The 26858-nt window shown below is 43.3% G+C and overlaps 1 protein-coding gene across 1 annotated transcript in view; it reads left to right on the top strand.

Moving 5' to 3' along the window:
• The window catches only part of TSPAN7 (tetraspanin 7), a 92053-nt gene extending 66906 nt beyond the window's left edge, over positions 1–25147 (top strand). The window contains exons 2-8 of the mRNA XM_054001862.1: positions 6881–7069; positions 9586–9660; positions 11156–11251; positions 12975–13130; positions 17373–17456; positions 23601–23673; positions 24018–25147. Coding sequence (XP_053857837.1) covers positions 6881–7069; positions 9586–9660; positions 11156–11251; positions 12975–13130; positions 17373–17456; positions 23601–23669 — 669 coding nt within the window. The 3' untranslated portion in view covers positions 23670–23673; positions 24018–25147. The remainder of the gene's footprint in view (positions 1–6880; positions 7070–9585; positions 9661–11155; positions 11252–12974; positions 13131–17372; positions 17457–23600; positions 23674–24017) is intronic.
• The last annotated feature ends 1711 nt before the right edge of the window (positions 25148–26858 follow it).

Below are 26858 nucleotides of genomic sequence, written 5' to 3'. Positions count from 1 at the left end.
TCAAAGGTCATTTAACTCTGTAGTTGGTAGAGGCACTATTGAAGGTAGGGATTAGTACACACTCTGTTGTCTGCAGAGTTGGTGGTGAGTAGTCAGATCAGCTCCATGATAATTTGCTATTCACTTTGTCATCTGTGTAAGAATCAATATTTTAATTAATTTTTTTTTTTTTTTTTTTTTTTTACTAGCACTACAGTTTGACCTCTGAGGACCTTAATCTGATGTCAGCTCACTTGGGACAACTAGTCATGTACTTGTCATAGTGTCCCATCTAGGACAAACACTGAGAATTAAAAATATTATTGAAAAGGAAATAGGATAGTAGTCAGCTCACAGAAAGGAGCTGTGCCAGAACAGGTTGTTAAGCTTGATATCAGTGTGTCTAATCAAAATCTCCTCCAGTGTATTTCAGGGCAGATTCAGTGATTGTCCCCTGACTTGAGTGCACTGGGTGCTCAGCTCTGACCCAGTGGTGACATGAGGGCAGAGGCAGCATCCCCATTGCTGTGGTTGGCATGTGCTGGTATCCCTGAGGATGCTTTCCACAGGGAGGACGTGCACCAGTAGTTTTAATACACAGGAATCTCAGTTCTGCACAGAAACAAGGACTGTGGTGGATAATCAGTGTTGTGACAGCAGCTAGCTCTAGATGGATGCTGAGCAGCAGGGATCATAACTCAAACAGATTCCTGAGGTGAAGGGATGAATGTCCACTTGTGCTGGACATTCCACACGTGCAACAGGGAGAGAAAACCCTGAGCCCAAAGCATGGCAGCCTGCACAGGTGAGATCTCAGAGAGGAATGTGAATTAATCTTAGGGCATTTTTCCTTTAAATCCTTTTGGCTGTGTCTTTTTAGGAAGGAATTATTTACATGGAAAACTCTAAGGAACAAAGAAGAAGAGGGACAGGCCTGAGTTTCAAGAGCAGAGGGACAAAGTAATTATGTTAGGTACTGGGGAAATGTGTTAAGAAATGGTGAAGTCGGGAACTAGAAGACACTAGAACAGTTACATATAAGAATGGCCACTGCAGGTGTTTTCCTCTAACACAGTGACCTTTACAGGCTGTCTCTCAGATTGCAAAGGAGCCAGAGATCATTATTTATTCGCTTGCAACTTGTTGCCCTCTTCCAAAGGTACAGTTGGTGGTGTCTTCATTTCCTGTTCACTCCAGTCCTGTGCAAAGGTACTCAAGTTGGGTTTGCAGGTGTAGTCAAGATCAGCAGGTGTGAGGACAGAGAATTCAGGTGTGTTGCTGGCTTACAGGCATTCCCATGTTCTGTTGTATCATGGCTTAATGCTTTGCCCCTGCCTGTGAAGAGCTGACATTGAAGCTCAAAGGAAGATTTGTATTCGTTTTCATCACCTGCCTGCCTGAAGAGGGCCCAGGGGCTGAGGCAGGAGAAGACTCAAAGCCAGCCACTCCCAGTGCTTGACAAGCTGTAAAGCAAGAACATTTTGAATGTGATCCGTTGCCTATTTTGGGAAAGTTATAAAATTTTCAGAGGTAGGCCAGTTATTTTTAAGTCTCTCTGGACATGCTTTTAACGCAGGATTTGTTCTGGATGTTGTCAAGGTCGGACGTTTTCTTCATGAAAAAGTTTCCCTCCTTTGGGGAGATGTCTGGAAGAGCTAATTAGCTGTGTGCCTTGGTCCTCTCTCATTTCCTCACAGCCTGCTAAACCTATTGCTAGACCTTTCAGCTTCAGCCAAGATGGATTGAGATAGTTCTTCTCTGCCTTCCCCAGCTTCATCCATTTTATGCACATTATCCATTTTCTCTAGCCTGTTTGAGGAGAAGGTTGCAGGACAGCTGTGCAGAGACAGCATGCCTCTACCAAAATGCAGGGAGGCTGATGTTTGGAAAAGGAAGTATTTGGAATTGAGAAACTGAAAATACCAACAACATGGTTATTTTCCTTGTATCTGATTCTTTGCTGCTGCTTTGAATTTCTTTTTAAGTTGCCCACATTTTACATTCATTTAGCAAGGCTGAAAATATGAAATGAAATAGAAGAATTATACCTACAGTGAGATCCTCATTAATGAACTTGCCCTCCTGCATCTCAGTTCTGTAGATAAAGAGCTGGTCCAGAGAAATGCTGAGATCTTCCTGCTGCTTTTGGGAGTAGTAGGGATTGCTGTGTGCTCTGCAGCAGTCAGGATTGGCTTCCAAGTTTTGTTTTGACAGACCTTAGGAATCAAAATTGCTCACATCAGTAATGAACAGGAGGACATGAATTATGTGGACCAATAAAGCAGCAATTCCTGCTGCACATTTATCTTCACCTCTGTCATTGACAAATTTTAAATATTCCATATGGCAGTCCTGAGTATAAATAAGGGGTTGAATTAGGTTCTTGAATCTCTGGATGTGAGGTGTAGAACCTTCCATGCCTCCTGTATCAGCAGCAGCAACCTTCATGTTGTGCCACCAATGCTCTGTGGATTTTGAGGTATGAAGACAACAGACTCTTTTAGGAGTGGTGTGCATCCAGTTGAAAGGAGTACATAGTGTTTTCCTGCCTAATTCTGACAGAACTAAAGACAGACAGTGCACTTTCAGAAGTTATTTTCTGCATACTCCTCTCTGCACACATTGCTGTTGTTACCTGGAAGAAGGGGATTGATAGTTTGATCTTTGTTTTGGCACTATTAAAAGAAGTAATTCTCAGACATTTTTCTGTTGCTTTTTATTGAGAAACTGCATGTGTTTAGTATTAGTTCTGATTTTAGGAATGCCCAGCATTACCAGGGCATCACTCTCCCTGTGTCCTATAAAGCTGTGGCACATACCCTTGTGTCACTGCTGTTGGCCACATCTTTGTGTGTCTCCAAAAAGCAGTTGGTTTATTGGACAAGTGAAGTTAGAGCTGACAGTCAGTTCTGCTGTATTTCTGCCTGCCTGCTGCATGGTACTTTCCCACCACATCCAGAACTGGGAGCAGTACTGCAGGTAACACTGGAAATATCTGTATTAATGCTGAAGGAAGGTAAAAGGATTGGTAGAGTTGGGGGGGGTTGGTTTCACAGAATTTTTTTTTTTTTTTTTTTTTTTTTTTAAGCCAGAACAATCCAACTCATCTAGATCAAAACATTCTGTGGGAACATCTTGATTTCAGTGGTGTTTTTGTTCGAAAATGTCCAGGTGGCCCACCTGCTTCATTTCCTGCCATCTCATCAGTCAAGGGATTCTGGGGTGTGTTTGCTGAGCCTGAGCTCAGAGGCACTGAAATGTGAGACCTGCTAGGGCTAAACAATGTGATTTCTACTTGTGTGTAGCCTTTGCAATCCTTGTCCAACTTGGATATCTCCTGTGGTTTGTATTTTTTTTTTTTCTTTTAACCTTTAAAATTTTGACCTAAATGAAGGGCAGGACTAATAATGTTTTATGGAATGCTACATCTCTGGTTTCCTGGCTGAGGAAACATGAGTGCAGGGGCTTCCACTGCAGTGAACTTTTGTAAGGAAGATATCATCTACCTTTGATGAAATCCAGGATGAAATAGCTTTCTAATAATGTTTCAAACTAGAGAAAGAACACAGAAAAGAAACAGAAGATGCAGGGAAAATCCATCAAAACAGTGTGGGGGGCAGGACAGGGTGAAAGCATGAAAAAGAGACTACCAAAACAAGCTCAAGCCACTTGCAAGCCCATTTGTGGACACAAAACCTGCCTGAGTTTTTGGGGTTTTTTATGATCATAGGAATTGGTCCTAAGCATGGATAAATCAGGCCAGCCCTGGCTGCTGGCAGGAATCTCTCTGCTGATGTTGTCTGGTTGGGTGTGGATATGAGCTTTGCCTGTGTTATCCAGGGTGGACTATTATTGCTTAAACCAAGGCTTGTATGAAGTCCAAGGAAAACTCTGGAGTTCTTTTCTGAATCTGAAGCATTCGGTAAGTTTGTGACAGACCTTGAAATTTGGGATTTTGGGTAGTTGTTCTCTTTTGCTTTTCCCTTTAAAACACCAAAGGAGAGGATCCTACATCTTTACATTTAGGTAGGATGTCTCTGGCAGTTTCTTTTTAGAAGGAAATGTCTTCCTTGTTTTTTTGGGGTGTTTTTTTTGTTGGTTTTTTTTTTTGGTGAGGGGGGGCAGTTCCTTTGCAAATGCTTGTTTTTCTGTACCACTCCAGATGTCTCATTTGGGGCATCGTGGGCTGTGCAGCTGCCAGTTCATTTCTTCTGTGTCTGCTGAGGATCTGGAGTGGGGTTATGACACTCTTTCCTCAGAGGCTGTAGCTCTCATAGCATCTCCAGGACAAATCTTCAGATTCTTGCTGGCCCATATGAAGACCAGGTTTTGCTGTAGAAGTCCACTGGTGGAATTTTACTGCAGCTCCTGTGCTCCATGTGTGCTGGCTCTTCCAGGTGTTTGTAAATAAAGTTCCTTTTATTTACAAACTTCATTCAGCATGCTGAATGCTGAATGCTCAGAGGGTCTCAAAACATCAAAGGGCTGGCAATCACTCTCCTCTGGCTGCCAGGATATCTGAAATACTTTGTACAGCTCCTGTATGATCATTGTCTGAACTGAAACTTTACAGTGGAAAGGGAGTAGGGAAGCCTGGGGTGAGACTGTGCATTGGAGAAGGTGTTCTGAGTTTCCTTTTAGACCTTTCAGGTGTAAAGGGACACACAACACCTTGCTTTTGCAACTACTGAGGCTGGTCACAGGTCACAGAATTAGGCTGCTGGAGAGATTTTGGGTCAAAGGAAGGAGATAAAGGGAAGATGTGTGTACTGATGGTGAGTGTCCAGAGCAGTGCCTTGTTCTCAGGCCAGCACTGTCCTGGTCTTCTGTCTGCCCATGTCTCTCCTGCTTTTAAAGAAAAATCTAAAAACCAAACCAGAAACCAGTACATTCATTGTTCCCTAGACTGTGTGGTGGCACAGAGAGATAGTGATAAAAAGTGTGTCTTGGAAATAAGGAAATGAGGCTTGCCTTGGGGTGGAGGTAGGCATTAGTCATACCACTGCTTGTGCTCTGCTGAAAAAAAGGTCATGAAAAGGTTTGTAGGGAAGTCTTATGGTTTTTTTTTGTCTTCATAACCAAAATTCCAGCCAGCACTGCTGCAACCTGAGGTGCATCTTCAGCATGTCTTTGTGGAAACATCCCATCCCCTCTGCACCGTGCCAAGCTTGCTAGGGGCTTAGATCTCCCAACAAACTCAGGGATTTCCTTAAATCCCTGTAAACCAGAGCTCTATTAAGAAGCAGAAGGGGAATAAACCACCAAGAGGCTTTCGTCCTTTTTTCCAAAGTCTGTGTGTGCCATAAATTGAATAGGCCTCCCCTGAGACCTGGGGAAACCAAACTCTTAAAAAGCATAGTAAAGGGTTAGTAATTGTTTCAAACAGCCAACTAAAAATGCTTTTTATTACGAAGCTTGAGGTCTCTTTCATATGTGAAGCTGCTTGTTCATTTTGGCAGTGAAGGCTGCTTTTATGCCTCCCTGGGGACGGTGGTAAAACTTTCAGCAGCTTAGGCACAGAAACCAGCCCTTTGTGGAACTGGAGGTGAGAAACCAGAAGTTGTTCTGCAGATTTCCCAGTCCCGTGCAGCTTGCTTTCAGATTTTGCTGATTAATCCACTTTTGTTCAGGACAGGGACAGGTGAAGACAGTGCTGTGCAGGGATGGGACAGGCTTGGCAAGGGCGTTTGCTGTCTGTGGGTCGATAGGCTCCTCGGTGATTATTTCTGACACTCAGCTGTTGGGTGCAATAGCAAGGAATCAGCACTTTTCACACAGTTGCACTGAAAGATGGACAAGAGCTGGATTTATTCTTACTGCCACTGTGAGCAGGAGAGCAGAAGTCTCTGCTAATCCTGTCCCAGGGTGGCAGCAGAAATGCCAACGCCTGCCGAGGCTGGCCAAGGGGAGCAGGGGTCACTCAGACAGAGGCACACGTGGAGCTGGCCGTGTCTCCCAGTGCACTGCAGGAGCAGAGAGCTGTTCCTGCAGGTGGTACACTGCATCCTCCCTTGGCAGTGATTAGTCTGAGATGTTTGTCCTTCAGTGGCAGCCTTAATGCAACAGATGCTGGAGTTTAATTTCATCTGTCTGTCCCTCTGGAGTTTGCAAAAGTTGTGGGGCTCCCTTCTGCCAGCAGCATGGCACCAACACATCCCTGCGGGATCACCGTGTGCTTTGGAAGGCTTTGGATGCCCTCCCCAGTGGCTCCTGGTTGGAACCCTGGTTGCTGAGAATTTTAGGCTTTCTGTGCTGACAAGAACTGACCCCCAGGAGAACACTGCATTTGACCTGAGGCTGTGGAGAAGGCTTTCAAAATAGAATGATAAAACTGAGATTATAAGTGTGTAGTTTAAATAGAAATGTATAATATCAAATGGTAGAAAACTTAAGTTTTAGAATATAGTGACATATATTAAACAAAATAAATTTTTTAAAACAAAAGCTAGTCCTTCTTCTTCACAAGTTTAAGTAGTATTATATAATTAAATTTAAAAATCCACATTATGAGCCAAAAAGTAATTAGTTATTAAGTTAAAAGTAAAAACAATGTAAATATCATTTCTTAATTAGACAGTTTATCCTTAAAAAACCTTATAAAGAAAAAAATACAACTCCACTTTTAGTATATAAAACTACTATAAACCTCACCATTAAAAAGACTATAATATAAATAAAAACTAATAAACATCTAAATCCAAACAAAAAAAATACAATCTCGGGCATTTAACCCCAACCTTAACAAAAAAACCAAACCAAACCAAACCAAAAAAACCAAAACAAAACAAAAAACAAAACAAACAAACAAACAAAAAAAAAAAAAAAAAAAAAAAAAAAAAAAAAAAAAAAAAAAACCACAAAAACTGCAGAGCTCCTGACAGGTTTGTCCCCTTGCTTTCAGATCACTGGCGTTATCCTCCTCGCAGTCGGCGTCTGGGGCAAGCTCACCCTCGGCACCTACATCTCCCTCATTGCTGAGAACTCCACCAATGCCCCCTACGTGCTCATCGGGACGGGCACCACCATCATCGTCTTCGGCCTCTTCGGCTGCTTTGCCACTTGTCGTGGCAGCCCATGGATGCTGAAGCTGGTGAGCAAACCCAAGTGCCTTGGAGGGGAGGAGGGGTTTTGGATCAGTTGGGATTTCCGCCACTGTCACTGCAACGGGCCCACGGCCGGGTGGTAATTAGCATTGACTCCATGACTCACAGAGGGTTGATCAATCTCTTTATTTTATATACTTCATTATTAAGAAACCCATTGCTTTTATAGACAGTTATGATACAGCTGGACCTAATTGGTCCTTTAATTAAAACACCATCACCACTGGCCAATTAAGAAGCCACCCTTTGGTAAACAAACCTCCGTAACACATTCCACATGCTCACAATAGCAGGTGCAGCAGGTTAAGATAAGAATTGTTTCTCATTCTTTTCTGAGATCTTCTCACAGCCTTTCCCTGGGAAAGTTGTCTGTTGCTCTCTGTGGCCAGAGAGCTGCTGCCACACCTCTACCCCTGACAGATGTTGGTGAAACTTTTTAGGCACATAAGCTAGATTTTATTAATTGTTATTTTCAACATGTGTGCCTTTTGGACAAAGGGGGAAAAAAACCCTTTGCCAAAACCAGTTTTTGATTGACTATGACTGAATTTTGCTACACATGGCACATAGGCCCAAGTGTTTGGAGCAGGGTGGTGCTGCTGAATTGCTCTGTGAGTCATTCTATAATCATTCTGGCTTTCTGTGAGCCAGATAGATAAATATATTTACAATCTTCAAGATGCCCAAAACAACATAAATGTGAAATTCTTTTGAACTGTATTTTAAGGGGTCAGTTTAATACCCTGATTTGAAATTATGGAAAGAATAGTTAGTACCTCATAAAAGCACGCCAGCCCTTTTTTTTTTTCTCCTAACATTCACTAGGTAGAACAATTCAACCCAAAAAGCAGAGCACTGTATGGTATGTTTGGTCTCACCTGAAAAGGAGCAGGGGCTCTGCACTGAGCAGAGGGGAAGCTGCTGTCCCTCAGTCCACTTTAACCTCTCTCCATATGAGTTTCTCTGTTCTGAGTTTTCCAGCCCACCATAAAATTCAAAATAACTACAGGCTAAACAAACTTACATGATAAACTGTGTTTCTAGGCATATTTAGGAGCAAAATCCTGCGTGTGCCATGATTTTTAGGGTGGAAATAGCACTTGTGAAGCACTGAACTAGTGAGAAAGGGCTTGACAGTACAATGCATCTCCTACTACAGTATTTTGAGACTGGTTTTCTAAGGAGATGGGATAATTTTTCTCCAGTTTTAACTGCATGTTAAAAAAGAAAGGATATGTTAAAAGGAGTTAATTTCCTCAAATGGTGGCAGGGAGGAGAAGGGGAGAGGTAGCAGCTGCAATTCCATCAGCTGGTTGCCAGCTGGCAAGACCCTCGCTGCTGTCTCTTGCTGGTGATGGGCTCTCAGGGATGTGCAGAGGCTTGCTGGAGTCACTGCAGTCCAGATGGGAAAGGGATAAAGGTGAATGATTATATAAATCCATAGGAAATCAGGCTCTGCTAGCTGCTCCACAACTCATGTAACTTCCTTAAAGATATGCCACTAATACTAGCACGTGCTCTTTCAAGCACATGGGTTGATTTTCATTGTATGTATAGGAAAGATTTCTAAACTTCTTTTCTCTCCTGAACAGTGTTTTGACAGCTGCATTAATTGGACACATTTTTTTCCTAGCTCTGCCTTCACCATTGTGCTCCTTTCCCCAATAACCTTTCATGAAAGCAAGTTTCCCTTTCTCCACTAAATCCTGCTAGGACTGAATTTAATTTAAAATATTTCCTTTCTTAATTAACTGTTACTTAGCAGGTGGAGTAAAAAGGTAATTTTTCCTCCAGAAGATTAAGCCCCAAGTTCAAATTTTACTATCCCACTTTGCATTTTTTTCTTTACCTTCTTTATTTTTGCTTAAACATATTTTTAGTACTTGGTGAGTGTCTACACTGAAAGCACTGTTTTCAAGGTTTATTTAGCTCCTGATCCAAATGCTGCACCTAAAGCCAAATATGGACCTTGGCTCAGCAAAGTATTTGGAGCATATGTCTAGTGTTACTGTGAGAATATTTCCAGTGAAGGCGATGTTTCAGTTCATTCATTGGAGAAACTTCAGGAACCAGGCAGCAAATCCCAATCTGGCAGTGAGGTAGATAAACACAAACCAAAACACCTGGAGAAGCCTGCTGACCTTAGCAGAGCGCTGTGCAAACAGGAAGGGTCTGTTTGTATTCCTTAGTGCAAGATCAAAACCTGAGTGACTTGGATTCACCTCTGGCATGTGAGTGTGTTTTAATTTATATAAGAATGCTGAGAAATGTGGGAACAGAAATGTCAGAAAAGCCAGTAATTAAGCAATATATATCAGTTGTGAGTTGTATAAACACATGTATTACATTCAGGTCATAACCTGCGTACCTCCTCCAAAAGACCTTTGGTTTCTTAACATCTTTGAAGGGTGCCTAGAGGGGAAAGTTACATTTCATGTGATAATATCTGTGCTGAGACAAAAGCCTATCATGCTCTGACTTCTCTTGCCTCCTGCCTTTTCAGTATGCCATGTTCTTGTCCCTGGTGTTCCTGGCTGAGCTAGTGGCTGGCATTTCAGGGTTTGTCTTTCGCCACGAGGTAGGTGGAAATGTGCTGAGTTTGCAGCTGGCAGCGCCTCCCTGGGCAGGAGCTGCTGAGAAGTTCCCTGGAGCGTGGAGAACGCGCGGGGCGCTGAGCTCGGCGGCTCCAGCACATCCCCAGGGATGGGGATGGGGTGCAACAATAGCTTGTACAGCTCTTAAAAACCAGTGCCATTACAAATGCAGGGATTTAGCCAAAGCTCTTGCCCTCAGATGCCTGGTGATTTACTCTGGAGCGATCAGGTTTTGTGTGTCCACCATGTAAGATCTTTATTCTTTTACATATGCTGAGGGCTGCAAAATAGATTAAATGCTTTTCTTAAACACAGCTTTTTCAGCCAGGCAAATGCTGGTATATGTAAGGCAGAGACAACTTCTGCATCACACCAGACTTGTTGTTTTGTAAATCTTCTTTTTCTTGGGTGGGGGAGAGAGGGGGTGGAGAGGGAGTGGGATGGGATTTCATTTCTATCTTGAGTATAAGGAGAGATTAGAAGTAGAGTGAGGGAGGAAACTGGGACAGGAAGAAGCTTTAAAAAAGTGTGATGGTCTAGATTTGTAGTAACACTCCTTCTTTATCCACTGTAATCAGCTCTATCTTTGGCTGTAAGTCCATGGACCTACATGCCACTGGTGCTGATCCAGAGCAGCCCCAGAGACCCTCCTTGTCTCTTCTTTTTGTATGAGCTGATTTTCCAGTCTCCTCTTTTGACATGACATTTCCATTGCTATAGAGTTTTCGGCTGTTCGCCCTTGCAAGCAGTGGATTGTTTTTAATGAGGTCCTGAGGTGCCTGTCCACCTGCTGAGGATTTCCATTTCATCCCACCTAACCTGCAGCAGCCCCAGTGTCAGACTGCTCCCTTTTGGGAGAGGCAGTCTCTTGTGAAGGCTGCAACCATGTGGGTTGCTCACATCATCTGCTTCCCAGCCCCTTTCCCACCCAAAGTGCCATTCCTGATGATGTGCCTGACATTTTCCAGCTGAGTGACCTCTTGTTCCTTACCCAAATCCCTTTGGTGCTGGGGCTGCCTGGTCAGGAGATTTATGTCTTATGTCTTATTTTGGTGCCACTGGCTTCTGTCCCCAGGGTGTTTGCACAAGCTTTGGCTCCCACCTGGCATCCATGAGCAGGGAGAAGCATGCAGTCTCCTTCAGACTTAGTGCTGGAACAAAGTATTTGGGGGAAAAAAAGCATAAAACAATACCTTTTTGATAGGCTAAGTCATTTTACAGTATTTTTTTTTAAACATATCAGTTTGCTGGGGTAGTCTTCTTTCTGTGTCTGATACCACTGGAAAAATGGCATAAATTATTCCTGACAGTTAAGAGGGAGCTCTGCCAGCTCTAAAAACACCCTTAAAAACAACTGGGAAGGGCTAGTTTGGTTGTCTTGTTAGGAAATTTGGCAATGCATTTGCTTCCTGCAAAAACTGCTTCAGATGTTGTGCTTCTTGTTGTTCACGGGCTGTTTCTTTTTCCTCACCTTCATAGATCAAGGATACTTTCCTTAGGACATACACTGAAGCAATCCAGAATTACAACAAGAACGATGAGCGGAGCCATGCAGTGGATAACGTACAGGAAAGTGTAAGTCTAAAACTGGGTACCAAAAAATCAGTCAGTAGAGAAAGCATGGATTTAATCCCAGAATGTGAGGTTTTGATGGCTCAATCTGCAAGCTGTAATTTGCAAGCAAAATAGAGGCTGGCAAAACTGATCTAAAGGGAAAGTATTTCAGCTGAAATGCTTGCCCAGGATTCCTAAATTTTAGTGAAAAAGCTGTCTGATAAAGGCAAGGGCTGTCCCACTGGCTTGTTGTTGGTCCCAGATCTTGAATTAGGTTTATGGGGCAGGTCTATTCCTAAAGAACACACCTTGTTCCTAAGGGAATTTGCCAATAAGATCATAAAATATTTTAAATTTTAGCTGGATGAGACAGGGTTTTATAATCTTGTGCCCTGCATCACTGATAAACTGCAGTAATTCTCTTCCCAAGTACAGTGAGAGGCTGGCAAACTCCTAGTGAGAAAAACTGGGTATATTTTCCCCAGAGGAAAATGGAGGGGAAAACTGTTGAGGTTGGCAGTGAAAGCTGTGCTGGAGGGATGGAGTAGGAGCTTGGTGGCGAAGAGCCTCTCTGACCCTCAGGGGTGGTAGCAGGGCAGTGGGGAATTGCCTTGCCTTCCAGGGAAGGAGCAAATGCCACAGCACAGCCAAACCAGTTGGGGATGCCACCCACAGGAGACCAAGTCCACCAACTACAACACAGAGTCATAAAATTCACATTTAAATTCCCACTGGAAGCTCTGCCATAGCAAGAAGCTATTCCTTCAGTTTGCAAAACATTCTATGAGCCTTTCCATATGATTGTAACTTGATGAATGGCTGAAATGTCAGTGTAATTGTATCGATGACTTGTAGACCTTTAGAAATTACAGCTGTTATGTTGGACCCTTCAGCATGGTTGAAACTGTACTCTAACCTGGCTTCTCCTGGTTAGCAGATTACTGCAGTGCTCCAAACAGTATATTCTGCTGTCAAATTGTCTCTTTGCATAATGTTAACCTGTATTTTAAATTTTTGATTCCTTGGAGTTGACCAAACAAAATATTTCTGAGTAATTTTTCAGTGTTTCTGTTGTAGCAAAATGTTCATTTCATTCATAGTTCTCTTTTTACCAGAACTGCATTTATAAGCCCTTTCCTTGCAGAAAATTCAGCACATACTCCATACTTTTGAGTCTCTGACTTCTAGCTTAGGATCTAAATCAGAACATCCTTCCCAATTTAGGATTTTCTAGCTGACTTCCTAGATACACCCTGTGAACATATGGTCTCTTTCTATTCTCAGTGAATTGTCCTAGAAATTATTTTGGTGAGTTAGAGAGGTTTCACCTTACTGATTTGTACTAGTTTGAACCTGTATGTGTTACATGTAATTCTGTGTAATGCTTTGAGGTCTTGAATTTACAGGGTCATCTTTAAACAAATAAAAAAGTAAAGAAAACAAACCAAAAAAACCCCAACAGACTGTCAACTAAAAACGATGGGTTTATGGTTGGACCTTTGTCAAATGTTACAAATAATAGTCCTGCTCATAAAATACCTTCTTTTAGTAGGTCATCTGCTCCCATGTTCTGTAAGTTACATCCCTGGTACTTTTGTAATTAATGGGGCAGGGGTGGTACCTGCTTTTCAAAACTTGCAGTGCCCTGTCATTATTTTGTTTATGAGCTTATGAAGTGGGCTGAGATAATTCTGTTCTAATTTTAAGTCTGTTTTTTTTAAAACCTGCCTCTTGTCCCTCCTAGCTGAGCTGCTGTGGCATTCAGAGCTACACCAACTGGAGCACCAGCCCTTACTTCTTCAAGCACGGCATCCCTGCGAGCTGTTGCATGAACTCCAGTGACTGCAACACTCAGGATCTGCGCAACATGACCGTGGCTGCCACTAAAGTAAACCAGAAGGTACCAGTAACCTTGTGCCAGAGGCAGTTGTGACACCATCCAGCACCCCAGTGGAGTGTGTGCCTGCTGGCAGTTGCATTTCATTTCAAATGGTTGGTTGATAATGTGCAAATAAGGCTGGAGTGATGATAAGGATGGCCTTGGTCCTGTGCTTGCTTCATATGCTTTGAGCTGGCCTTTCTGAAATCCAATGCCAGACACAGCAGTTCTGAGGAAACACAGGTGATTGACAGTGAATGTTGTGGTTGGTGGGTACATTTATTGTGAGTTAAAACCTTTGAACTTGTCCAGCCAAAGTGACCCTTTCCCTGGGGTCACCTGAAGGAGAGGGTTGGGAAGACTGAAATAGGGTTGAGAAGGCAAGTGGGGAGAACAGGAAGAAAATTAATAATTAGAGAATAAAAATATAGAAAATGCCAAGAAAGGGAAGAATAAAGAGAAAATAATGCAGCATCTATGCATTAGACCTTGTGCTGAAGAAGTGCTACTCAAGTTATTGTTTCAAGTGCTAGTGTTTCATCAATTCTTTCTCACTTGAGATTTGCAAGAGAGGGAAGAGTTTGTTGGTAAGAGGAATGATATTGTGGCTAAATCACCATTCTAAGTAGCAGCGCAGCTTAGTCAGACTTAAGGGTTATTTTCTTTTCTGTTTTTATTTTCAGAGATCTATTTAAAAAATAAATAGAAGTCCTGAGGACAACAGGGGGAATATGGAAATGCCTCTGTCTCTTCTGTTTCTCTCTTTTTCACCTCAGTCACCTGTGACTCAGAAGGTTGGACTGGTGGCTGAGCACAGCCTGAAACATCTTTGAAAACCAGTCAAGTAGACAACATTTTCTGGCATGTATTGTAAAAGGGATACCAGAGGATTATTTTCCACTAAGCCTTTCTTTTTTTTTTTTTTTTTTTTTCTTTTTTGGCAATGGTTTAATGAGAGCCACTTGTTGCAGATGTGTGGAATGTTGATGGTGTCCATTGGTTGAGTAACTCACAGTCACCAGCAGCAGAGTAATCTTGCATGAGCATGGAGGGTGAGCCACTCTGTTCAGTGAATTTGTACTAACTTGATGTTTTTGTAGAAGTGGAAGGAAGGTGAGAGGCAGGGCAGGTGGATGTAGGGCACGTGCAGTACAGCCAGCACCCACAGCAGGCATGGTGCCTCCTGGGCAGCCCACCCTGAGCCTCTGCTTCTGCTCCTCTTCCCAGCAGGAGAGCTTTCTGCTGTGCCTGGTGTTCCACCAGCAGGGCCCAGCTTTGCAGTTCAGGACAGCCATGCACTCCAAACCTTTCCTGGCTGCAAAACCATTTAGGTACCATTTTCACTCCCAGCACTGATCTGTGGTTTCCCCGAAGTGCCAGGCTTGCTCTGCCTGCACAGGGAAATCCCTGTTCACTTTCGAGTTCCTCGTGGCACAGGATGCCTGCTGAATTGTAGGAAGTGACTGAGGGATCAGTGAGTGCTTGTCCAGGGCTAGTAACACATTTCCAGCCATTCTTGCTCCTTGCTCTCCTGTCAAATGCACAAGTCACCTGACAGAAAAGGACTGCTGATTCCTCAGGAAATAGTTGAAGTAATTACTTGATTTAATTACCTAGAGGAAATTTGGATGTTTTGGAAGTTCATGTGGTTTTGTCTCATTTTCTGACATAGCCATTGAAAATCAAAAGTTGCAGATTTCTGTTCAGCAGTTGTGAGACCTTGCAGTTGTCCCAGACATTTGAGCAAAGTGGGATGCTTCTGAAATGTGCATGGGAGTAAAAAGCAAGAAGGAGAAAATGTTGTTTGGCCCTATCCTTTCACTTCAGATAGGTACCAAACATCATTGCCTCTGACCCAAGCCCCTTGCTCATCTTGGAAACATGGGGCCCTTTGCTCTCTGAGTGTTGGAGAAAAAGGAAAATATTTATTGCCTGTGTTGTGGAAGACCCTTCTCACATGCCTATGGACAAGTATATTTGGATTACATCTTTTGGTGGATCTTGCAAAACTATCAGTAAGATGAGTTCTCTATGAGCTAATCAAATTACTAGCAGTTTCTGAGGACTGATAATGAATTTACCAAAGAGGATTAAACTAATAATGTAATTACAGGACTAAAAGACAGCAGTCCTGGATTTTCTTTGCCAATTCTGACCCTAACTTGCTTAGTGACCTTGGGTTAATTATTTAGGCTCTCTGTTTCTTCATCTCAGACAGCACTAATACCTAACTTTAAGAGCTGTCATTAGGATTAGCTAATTAATGTTCATCTAGTGCTTTTAATCACAGTTCTTTACCAAGAAACCTCAAGAACTATTTCTCTCTAAAATCTTAAGAAAGGAGCAGATGCACAGAGTCAAGACAGATCAGATCCTTTGTAAACTGTCCCTTCTGTGCTCTGGATCAGCACCCAGAGGTGCTCACACAGCTCTTCACACACTTGTGTCCTGTAATGCAGCTCGTGGGTGCTGCTTGCACTCAGCCCATGCACAGTAAGGACTGAGCAACTGAGCCATATGTAACCAATATACTTCAGAAAACAGATCATTGTGGCTTGGGGAAACAGAGCCTTCAAGTGAGGAGGGTGATCAAAACTCTGCCATTGCATGTTTTGTTGACAAGACCTTCTGTCTCCTTCAAATTACCACTGTGCTTCAGTGTTGCATCTCTTGAAGGCTCTTCAACAGAATTGGTTTCAGAAGAGCTGGGAGAGCATTAAGCCATGTCAGAAAGAATGAAAATACTGCTTGAGAAATCTAATCTCATTGCACAACATGTAAGACACGCAAACTATAGTTGCTTGATGGGTTAAATAAGCAAGCTTGAATGAGAGTTACTGTACACTGTGGTAAAACATAGTTGATATGTGCACATAAACATTTCAGAAATTAATCAGGACCAGCTGTGCTGGTCCTCAGCTACTATTAAGTTCAGCACTTCATTACTCTTGGGATTAAATGTCTTGTGACGTTATAAAAGAAGTTAAAGAAATGGTACAATTTATTTAATGAATAGCCTGTCTGAAATAAAGAACATTGTTTGTCCTTTTCACTGTCATTTTTTACAAGCACCTGATGCTCTGAGGCCATCAAGAGTTCCTACAGTGCTTGCAGAATGAGGGGTTTGTGCATGTAGGTGAAATGTGGAGACACTTCTCTCTTATGGGACAGGTGTCCAAGCTGGGAAAGGCAACTCACTGTTATTTCTGAGTTTTCCAATTTCTGATAAAGTGGATAAAGTTATAATGTATAAAACTCCTCAGGACTGGCCTTGAGCCAGAGTGTTGGTCATTTGAGGAAGGTGGCAAAAGGGGCTGAGCAGTGACTTTGGATTGTGGGGACAGATAATGGGGGTTAATAATGAAAGAAAAGGGGCTTAATGAAAGAATGGGGGTTAATAATGACAGGGTTAATAAGGAAAGAAAATGTGTTGTGATTTTGGTGCCCTCTTTCTTTTTTTCTTCATGTATCAAGTCACATGTTTAGATTAATTTAGGCACCACAAACTAGGAGATGACTTTAAATGCTTTTTTGAGGGGTCAAATAGGTAAGGGGAGAAACTTGGCAAACATTATTATACTGAGGGGGAACATCTCAAAAAAGTCTATCCAAGAAAAGGGCAGATATTGGACATGAATCCTCTGGCCCCAGTCTGGGCTGTGCATTGAGGCCTGGGAAAGAAAGTCAGCAGAGAGAAAATTTGGTTTGGGGAGCAGGACAGGGAATTTTATGTCCAAGGGCAAATGAGCCAAGAAAATTCATACAAAACCCTTGATAACTTTGTTACATGGTTTAAAGTTACATGATGTTCAGTGCCTTGCCGGGTGTCCTTTGATGGATATAGGCAAGCAGAATGCCTCAAGGGACACTTTATTAAATATCTAGAATATTAGGAAATCAGCATCATTTATTCATTTTTGATATCTGTATTGTATTATAACATTGGTGTATTGTTACTGGTTTGGTTTCAGGTCAAAGCTATATTGTTTTTTAACTGACTTTCTTTTAAAAGACCCATAAAAATGAGTGCAACATCACATTTCGATTTTTAAAAGTATTGAAATGCATTCGTTTCTAAAAGTAATTGGTTTTGCCACAACTCCACATCATTCACTCAGAATTGCTGTTTTAAAAAAAGGTGACACTGTTGGAAATTACAGCAGAAATATTGTCTAGCCAGAGTTCATTCTAAATGAGAAATTTGTATGTATGCATTCATGGCAGGGAAGGTCAGTACAAAGAATGATGATGTTTGTTTTCCAGGGCTGTTATGACTTGGTGACCAGTTTTATGGAGACAAATATGGGAATCATAGCTGGAGTGGCTTTTGGGATTGCATTCTCACAGGTAAGTGCATAAACACTCCCCTTCTCCCCTTTTCTTTTCCCCTCTTTTTCTTTACCTGGACTTCAGGGAAGGAAGGTTTATGGAAAGGGACTGAACTCAGCATGCTCATTAGTCCTGAGGTCATCTGTTCATTGATTTTCTTTTTTTCAACTTAAATGAAGTTTCTCCTTGGGAATATCAGTTACGGTTGAGCTAATGACTAGCTCAAGGAAAACAACTTGTCCCTGCACTGGGTCAAATAGAGGTTAACCCAATAAAACATTGGCTTAAAGGGAGCATAAAGGCTGAGAAGACAAATAGCTTATCCATTGTTTGGGTAGGCTTCTATCTTCTAAGCACTCTTATTTGTTCTTAAAGGACTCAGGAATTCTAATGAGTGCACCCTCAGGCCTCCCCATTCTGGACCTGGAGCCTGGAGAGGGCACTTTGTGACCAATTTTATTTGTCTTCCCTTTAACACTGAACAGTGAGAAATGTTCAGTCTACCAAAATCAGAGTGTTAAACCAACTCCTGTCTGCACCAAAAGGAGTGTGGCACGAGAGTGACAAGAGGAGAGCTAAGCAGGGGGTTTCTGCTCCAGATTATCCAAACTGCATTTGTGTAGACAGGAACTGGGGAAAAGTATAGGTCTGGTCAGACTGCTCTGATCAAGAAGGGGCAGGAAAACACCTGCATCTTTCAACAAGATGCTTCTTTACACCAGTCACTTCATGTGTCACAGCAAGGACTCTACTGGTAACATGCAAAAATGAGAGAGAGGGAAATATGCACAATTCAAAACTGTCCCCAAGCCATGTGGAAAATGGCCCCCACATCCTCTCCATCAGCATACACACAGCCTGAGGGAGCCCTAAAATTGTCTGGGCTCAGACTGGCTGAGTGCCCTGCCTTGGGCATTTCTGGAAGCCTGATGCCCTGTAGCCAAGGTGTTGGGTGTGAGGAGCCCGTGGTTTGCTGTGGGTGGAAATGCTGGTTCATCACAACAGCAGCTGCCCAGAGCATGTGCCTGCATGTCAGGGATCCAGAAAAGGTGAACAATCTGGAGCTGTTTGTGCATGGACAAGGGGAGGTCAGGTTTTTTTTAATATTCTAATTCTTGTTGAATGGTGACAGCATTGATATTCTTCTCCAGCCTTGATTATGGCTTGATTGCTGCTATAGGACTCCAGGCTTGGGTTTCAGTTTGGGTTCTAGATAGCCAGAAGGCTGTAAAGCATCTTTTTAAATGCCTCCTGTAAAGCTATCCAAAAGAAAAATGAGACGAGTAGAATTGTAAAATATGCTGCTGGGGGAAAAAGTCAGGACCAATACTGCCTGAAAGCATTTAATGGGTGTTTCATGGCAGGCTGCAGGCAGCACGGGCTGCAAGGCACTTTGTCCCTGTGACTGAGGGGAAAAATGAGGTGTGTTTTGGTGTGGTGTTGGCATCTCAAGCTGCTGGTGTCACCAGGAGCCCTGCTGCCAGGTGGGGATGTCACTCCCCAGTGCAGGCACTGGGCTCTGGCACTGTGAGGACATACTCAGCTGCTTGGGGTATTAGCAGACTTCTGAAAAAGAGAAGAGAGAGGCTGCAGAGGGGAAAAACACAGCTCTCCCAGGCTGTGAAGAATAGAAGGTGGCCAGTTGTAATTTACTGAGTAATCTGTTTTGTTGGGCCCAATTAGGGGCAGTGTTTACAAATTGATTTCAGGTTAATGTGGCTGGCAGTAATGCCAGGCAGGGCTCCAGCTGTAGGCGAGGTTTTGCTCTTCCTATTGAGAATAGGTTTAATCTAAATAAAAGACAAATTAAATCATGTTGCTCTTCTACAGTAAAGCATGCTCAAGGGCCTTTCCTTCACGGGATTTGTTAGGTGTTGACTAGCATGGGGAATGTTCTGATGCCCAGAAATAGGGATAGTTGATGTAATGGCACTGCAAATTTTACAGGCCTGGCACAGACCTCCCCATCAGAGTCGAGAGTTCTTACAAAAAACACTGTGTTGCTGACCTTGTCTGATCTGCTCCTCAGGTTTGAAATAATAACAATAAAATAAAATTTGATTGTTTTTGGACTTGGATACCAGTGTTCACTTCCAGCTGGAATAATTTCCATTTAGCAGGTGCTTTTCAGAGCAGAAAAATTATTGCTGTGTTGTGCCCAACAGAGAATAAAATTATGCAAACTGCATAGGTGATGGAGAGCTGTGCCTAGATAAAACTACTGTGCAGGCATTGGTTTAAGGAATGCAAGAGACACTGTCTGCAGGGCTGTACAGATTGTGAGTAGGGGAGACTCAGTGCAATGTTCAGGCCACATTATTCCCTTTGTGCTGAAGGACTGAAAATCAGGTGCTCTCCATATGCTCCAAACCAGTTGCTGGGCACATGCAGGTCCCATCAGTCTAAGATAAACTCCCATGCAGCCATGGACCCTCTCTACTGTGCAGCATCCACCTGCCCTCTTTGCTGTCAGCATCAGTGTGGGCAGCTCTGCCTGGATGCAGTTCTGGTGCAGACATCATCCACCCTGTCTGCTGCAGCTCCTCCCTGAGCACAGGGAGGCTGGGGCTTGCTCAGGGGTTAGGGAGTGGGATCCACATCAGCATCCAATATGTGACTTCAAATCTGGTCCAAGACTGGGCTGTTTCTAAAGGCTAATCACAGTGGATTCAGTGTGGAGGTAGGGCCTGTGACAGAGGCACACCACAGCACAGGAGGCTGACTCAAATAAGTGATATGTGACACAGAAAATTATCTCTTTTAAAATAGAGCCAGAGAACCTGCATGTTTGGAGATTTGCATTTTGAGAATATGACACGGTATTGAGCTAAAAAATTATTCCTGATGGATTAAACCCCCCTCCCCCTCCCAGTTTTGGCTTACCTGATGTGCTGATGGATTCCAAGTTAGTTCAACACATTTCTATTTATAGAAATTCTCCCAAAGAATGAAAAATGGTGACAATACCAAGACCCAAAATAAAATGGAAATTCAAATTGCAATTCAGTTTCTTCAGTATAATAAGGTATAATAAATATGTCATGCAGAACAGCTTCCAGTCAGTGTTAACTCCTACAGAATAAGTGTGTTTAAAAGCCAGTTATTATGTGTACAGGGGGGATAAGGCTGCTACAAAATATGCCTTGGATGGCTTTCAATGGCCAGAACTAAGATGTGCCTGAGATTGCTCCTAGAAACCATGAGAAATTCTCTGCATTCTGCTTGCTGGAATGACCTGTGGCCAGCAGGATGGTAGTACAGGAGACACACCTGAGGAGTGTGGGTTTCCCAGTTGTCTAAACCAAAGAATTTGTCAGCATTTTCAAGTTTCCTGTGGCAAGACCACGGTATAAAAAAACTCTCTGCTTTCTGTGTAATAGCTCAGAAGACCAAGATAATCTTAGGGAAAAAAGGGAAGAAAAGAAAAAAGTAAGAGAGAAGACAAATGCAGAACCAAGTCTGACAACTTAGCACTCAAAAATCCAGAGACTAAAATCAAATAAATGAATAAGTGGATAAAAGTTGAGATGGGGCATTTGAGAGGCAGTGGGAGTGCAGGGAAATGAATGCAGCTCCCAGCAGCAGTTTCTTTGTGGGAATCCTTTAACGCCAATTCTTTTTTCAAAGGAGCTGCAGGGACCTGGTGCACAATAGGATAAGGAGCTTCCTCCTGCCTGAAGAGCAGAGGAGGCAAGTGATGGAACAAATGCAGAGAGCAGGGCAGGGTGGAGAGTGGTGATTTGTGCTGCAGTCTGGGAGCCTCTAGCCTGACTTAAATGCAGAGGAGTCTAGTTCTGCCTGTAATGAAAGAGCACCGTGAAGAAAATTCAGCAGCTCAGTACAATATTGCCTCTTCTTGGCTACAGGAGGAACAGTGCTCTTATGGTTAAATGTGGAAGTCAACACATTGAAAAGCACATGTTTTTATATGCATTCAAAGTATTTCTAGAATATTTATTATAGCTCTATGTCCTGGTAATGTTTAGAAATGCTGAATAAAAAGTGTGTGCAATGGCTTGACATGCATTCCACTATTTTTGAAATACAAAGTTAAACATTATGTCACTATAACCACTTAAATGCCTAAGCCAGCCTAAGGTCAGAGCCAAGAATCAATAAGTGGGCCAAAGATCATGGAGATAGATTCATGAGGAACCTGCCATTTGTCTTAGGAGTGAGCTGAGTAAAACAAATCACCATTATATGCCTGTAGACACTACAAAGTTTAGACACACTGATTATTAGAGTTACAGCCTGCACAGAAGAGGAGAATCCCTAATTAGAAGTATCTGGGGAAGTCTGCTCCAGTTAAAGGGGGAAAGAAAAGCCTGTGGTTTCCTATATGTAGAGGCTACAGCATCTTTCCCCTTGTAAACCTGATACAAGCAGCAGATTGTGGCTGAGAAGAACAGTAGCTGTAATCTGGGTGCTCATGATGGGGAAAAATGAACAAACAACTTCAATGCACATACATTCTCGCCCATTGTAGAGAGGAATTGATTCAGGTCTGGGCCAGAATTTGCTCAGGGAAAATAATTTGGATTAAATACACTGCGAAGTTTATCTAACTTAAAAATGCAGTAAGGCAGAAAAGTAACTTCTGAGTTACTTCCAGCCAAGGAAGGTGAAGACTGAAAGTCGCCACAAACACAGAAAAGCAACAGTGAAAGAGATGGGACAGGGCCACCCAGAGGCACTCACTCTGTTCAGGCTGTCAGAGCACGAAGTACAGAGCACTGTCCAAAACAGAAATCTCACTCTCCAAAATTCAGCTGAGCTAAAGAAACAGTGCGTGAGTCAGCTGCAGGAGTGTCATGTAACCTGTAGAATGTGAATGTTTTCAGCAACACCTTCAGTAATTGATTAAATCATCCTCCCAGTGATGAGTAGAAAAGGCAACAAAATGGTTAAAATGTCTTCTTGGTATCAAGTGAGATTTTCAGAGCTGAGGGGGGTTTTCACGATGCACATATTGTTTTGGCAACTAAAAACACAGCCCCTGGACCCTGGTAGCTTTGGTTTTTGTTGGAGGTTGGGCAGGAATTGGTACCAGGGCCCCACATCTCGTTATAGCCAAGGCAGTCTCATCCTTGGTGCCAAAATCAGGGGGTGCATGTGGGGAACAGGAGGGTTCAACCTGCTTTTCAATGTGACTCAGTGCCCTTTTGAAATTCCCAGAAGAGCTCTGGTGGACACTGAAACAGGAAACTGAACAAATTTCTGGCAAAGAAGCGTGGCCTGTCAAGGACTGTGACGTCTTAGAGAAAGGAAACAGTTTATCCAGATTTGAGTTACCCTGGCTTGGCCTTGCTCTGGGCTGGTGCCAGCCCAAATCAAGCAATTGCTGGTACAGATGTGTATTTTGATGATGATTGTGTTAACAGTGAGCACTGCCTGGTCTAAGGGAAGGGACACACAATGCTGGGGAGTGAAATAGGAGGATCCAGTCTGGGTGAGCAGCCAGCCAGTCATACCTGGGCATGCTCTGGATATGCTCAGCAGTTAATTAATTGACCAACCCCAATGAGCAAAGAGGTTGAATTATTTACAGCATATTAACACTGTTGGCACATGAAGGAAGCACTAAGAAACTGCAGTAGACAAAACGTTGAAAAGACTGAGTGTTTATTGATGAGTGGAAGCCTGGAATCTGTTTTCAATAATCTGAGTGACAGCCAAGGGAATAGTGAATGACTTTTTAAAAAGTTATTTCCAGATTTACAGCACTCATTTCTACCATGCTGTAAAGGAAGCATAACCACTCTGGGACATCAGGAAGCTTTCCCCTGGCACAGTGATAAAGAAGTTAAAGGCACCAGCTCTCGGGGCTGATGGGTGGTGGTGAGGGATCCAGGTGGAGCAAGTGAAACACAGCCTGTAACAAGCTGATACCCCCAGCAGTTTTTTCATCCACATCTGGCTTGGCCAGACATTGACAAGATTGAAAAATACCAAAAAGGCATGCTGTCTGTCAAATAAATGACAAAAATCAAGACGAAGATCTGACAAAGAAAGACGACAGATTTTAACACTGTTTTTCTAATTAGAACAGTCCTTAAAATAGAGCATAAATACATTGTGCATAATAACTCCAGAACATGAACTACATGCATTGGTGTATTTAACTTTAATTGTGTTCTGTCTCTGTCTTGTCTGGCACAGTTGATCGGGATGCTGCTGGCATGCTGTCTGTCCCGGTTTATTACTGCTAACCAGTACGAGATGGTGTAACAAGGTGAGCTTTTCCCGTTTTCCAGGTGGTAAAACCATAAAAGACTTGCTGTGTTGTTGTGGCTGTGCTGCTTCTGCTGAAGACTGCGAGCAAGTTTTACATTCTGAACGTGTTCATTGAGAATTAAGACTTCCCATGGGATTCTTTGCTTTGGGATTTTCATCCCAATTTTGGGTGTGGTGGGGAAGAAAAAAAAGGGGTGGGGAAATGCAGCGTTGAATTTCGTCATTTCCATTTTCTTGGAAAGAGAGAGCAAAACACCTGCTGTGAATACTGATACCAACCAAAGCAACCCACTTGTTGGTTTGTTGTTTTGTTTTTGTTTTTCCATCCTCCCTGCTCTCCAGTCTTTCGAGAAGTGTGAAGTCCAGAGCCTGTGTGAAGACCAGGAGCTGCAGAATTGGAGAAAGACTGCCATGAATGTTATAGCACACACTGTCTCTCGCACGCACGCACGCACACCCCCACGAGCAAGCCCGTGCGCGCGCACACTCGCACCCCACCTCCCGAACTGTCCCATGCGTAGTGTCCCATTCTGTGAAGTTCCACGGTGCCACCCAGAGTGGCCGGGTCCCCTCGGCCTCCAGAGCCAGCCTCCACCCCCGCGGCTCGGCCCAGGACGGCACCGTCTGTATGTTCTTGGTCACACAGTAGTTGCATCGTAAGTTAACAAAGGTAACTCATTAACAGCGTTGATCGGGCTGTGCATGTAGTGACTGGAGGGCATAATTAGCCTTTCACCATGGTTAATAAGTGTTGCACACATTCATATAAACCGGTATATGAAATATATATTCTTTTGGTTTTATCTTAATTTCTTGTTTTGTTTATTGCTTTACTAAGGTTTCCATCCTTTCCCCCTTCCCCTGCGCCTGTCCCCCTCTCCCCAAAAACAAAGGAATCAGTAACATAACATAAAGATACTTGAAAATGATGTTAAAATGTTGTGCTTGAAGGGAACTGTTATTCCTGATGTTCTTCTACATCTTTGATTCTTACTCAGTGTTGTATGCCTAGTGCGTATCCCGGTAGGCTTTGTCTAGTGCATTTTGCCTCGGAACCTGATCCTGTGTAATACTGTTATTAAGCTGTGTTGTTGCTTACTGTGAAGGCAGAAATTTTTGCTCCCTTTATTTTTATTACGTAGCTATGAACTAATTGAACTGTGCTGTACTGCGGCCTTCATATTTTTTTCCTGTTCTTTCTTTTTTTTCTTTCTTTTTGCATTGAGGTTGCAGCCACCAAATACATCGTTGAATCAAATCGAAATAAAAACACACACACAGATATAAAAAAAAATCACAAAAAAAAAATAACAGGCATATGAAATATTTTTGGGGGAAAGCAAAAGTTTAAAACCTTTTTAAAAAAAATAGGACTTTTTTAATAATGCCTCTGTCTAGCATGCCAACGAGAATGCATTGATATTGTGAGTATTTGTGATATACGTATTAATAAATGGAACCATTACAGATTTCTAGCGGCTTCCTTCTCATTCTTTAGTTATAAGAAAACTCTTTTTTAGGGAGGGGGGAAGTGAACATGAAACACCCGGGCACAACTTGGCGTGACATGTCTTTATGTGGTTTTTAACAACTAATTTTCTTGTAAAAGAGAAATGTTACCATCCTGGGACAAGAAAAAAAAAAAAAAAAATAAGGAGAAAGAGCTGGATTTGTTTCAAAACTCCTTCTACAGCTGGTTTCACCACGTGACAAATACCCTCTGCTTTGCAAGTTTTCTTCTTGTAATTGTTAAAAATCTGCAGTGTTTAATTATCCCATCCTTAGTGCTGTGAGTGATTTTGGCATTAAGCATTTCTCTCTTGATTTTGGTGAGAAAGGAGAGAGCTTTGGGGTTGAGGGATAGGCTTGTGGAAAGGCAGGCAGTTGTCTCTCACTTGAATGAGTGATATGTCACAGACGTGACAGAAAACCCATGGAACTTTAAACCTGGGAATTGTGAGCCAAGCCTTAAGCTTGGCAGTGTGGACAGAGAGAAAGACTTGGGAAGTCCTGGAGCCTTCTGGCTGTGGGAGCTGTGCAGCTGCTGGAGTCCCAGTCCTTCCTCTGTCTGTCTGTCCATCCATCAGTGCCACTGTGACCCCCTGCTTTGGGGGGCCGCCCTGCCTGGTGCCTCCAGCACCAGGTGAACCTTGGGGTGGTGCTGGCGTGGGCAGTGCACTCCCACACACAGCTCTAGAAGGGTTCACAGCCACACGGGCAGAAACCTGCCAGCATGTCTTAAAAACCCCAGCAGCATCCTCCTTAGCTTTATACAGAGAGCCCTTCCAGAGCAGGAAAGAGAAAAAGAGCTTTGCAAATAGAGATGGAATCCGGTCCCCAAATTTGGATCTGCCCTCAGTAAAACATCTGCCATGGGGAAGTGAGACGTCCTGAAAGGTGGAGATGCCAATACAGGTCCTGCATCTGTGCTGGGCAGCCAAGCAGGACGGTGCTGGGGACAAAGCCACTCGGCAGGTCACATTTGCAGTCTCTTCTGAGAGCTTAAGAACAGTCACAGCCGCTTGCTGGTTGCTGGGGCTATGCTGTGCTGGAGCGATGCCCTTCTCCTGTAGGCACAGGATGTTCACAGAGCGATGTTTGTCCATACCAGAAAGAACTGGCCCACAAGCTGCCCCAGTTTCCCTCCTCTATTCACTGCCGGGCAGGTCTCCCCTTGCCCCACGGAGGGGAGGGAGGTGGGTGAGGCTGCCACCGCCTCCTTCAGGAGTCACAAGTGACCTTCCGGAGTACAAAAGCACCAGCCTCTCCTTGGTTTTCTTTCCTTTTTTTTTTTTTTTTTTTCCTTTTCATTTTCGTGAAAGAAAGAGCTGTTTGTGCCAAGAGCTGTTCCTTTTGAAGATGCTGATGTTGGGTGACAGGTCAGCAGGCCCCCAAACGTGCCTGTCCCCATTCAGGAAAGCTGAGCTGTGCTCAGCTTTTAGGCGTAAGCGCTGAATTAAGTCCATTCAGCAAAGCCCTTCAGTGCGTGCTCGATTGTTTCCCTCAGCGCAGCACCGCTCCTGCTTTTATGAGGTAGGTGTGTTAATTGGGCTCTTGGCAGCTTCCCTGAAGAGGATCCGGCTGCTGGAGGAGCTGCCAGGGGCTTCCCTGGCGAAATCCCCCTGGCTCGGGTGGGACCACACAGGCGGCGCTGGCTGGCACCGCGGCATCCCCTGCCCTGGG

This window comes from Vidua macroura, chromosome 2 (assembly GCF_024509145.1).
Source record: "Vidua macroura isolate BioBank_ID:100142 chromosome 2, ASM2450914v1, whole genome shotgun sequence".
NCBI classification, from domain to species: Eukaryota; Metazoa; Chordata; class Aves; order Passeriformes; family Viduidae; genus Vidua; species Vidua macroura.
The sequence above is the reverse complement of the archived record's forward strand: the minus strand, read 5'-3'. Positions and strand labels throughout refer to the sequence as shown.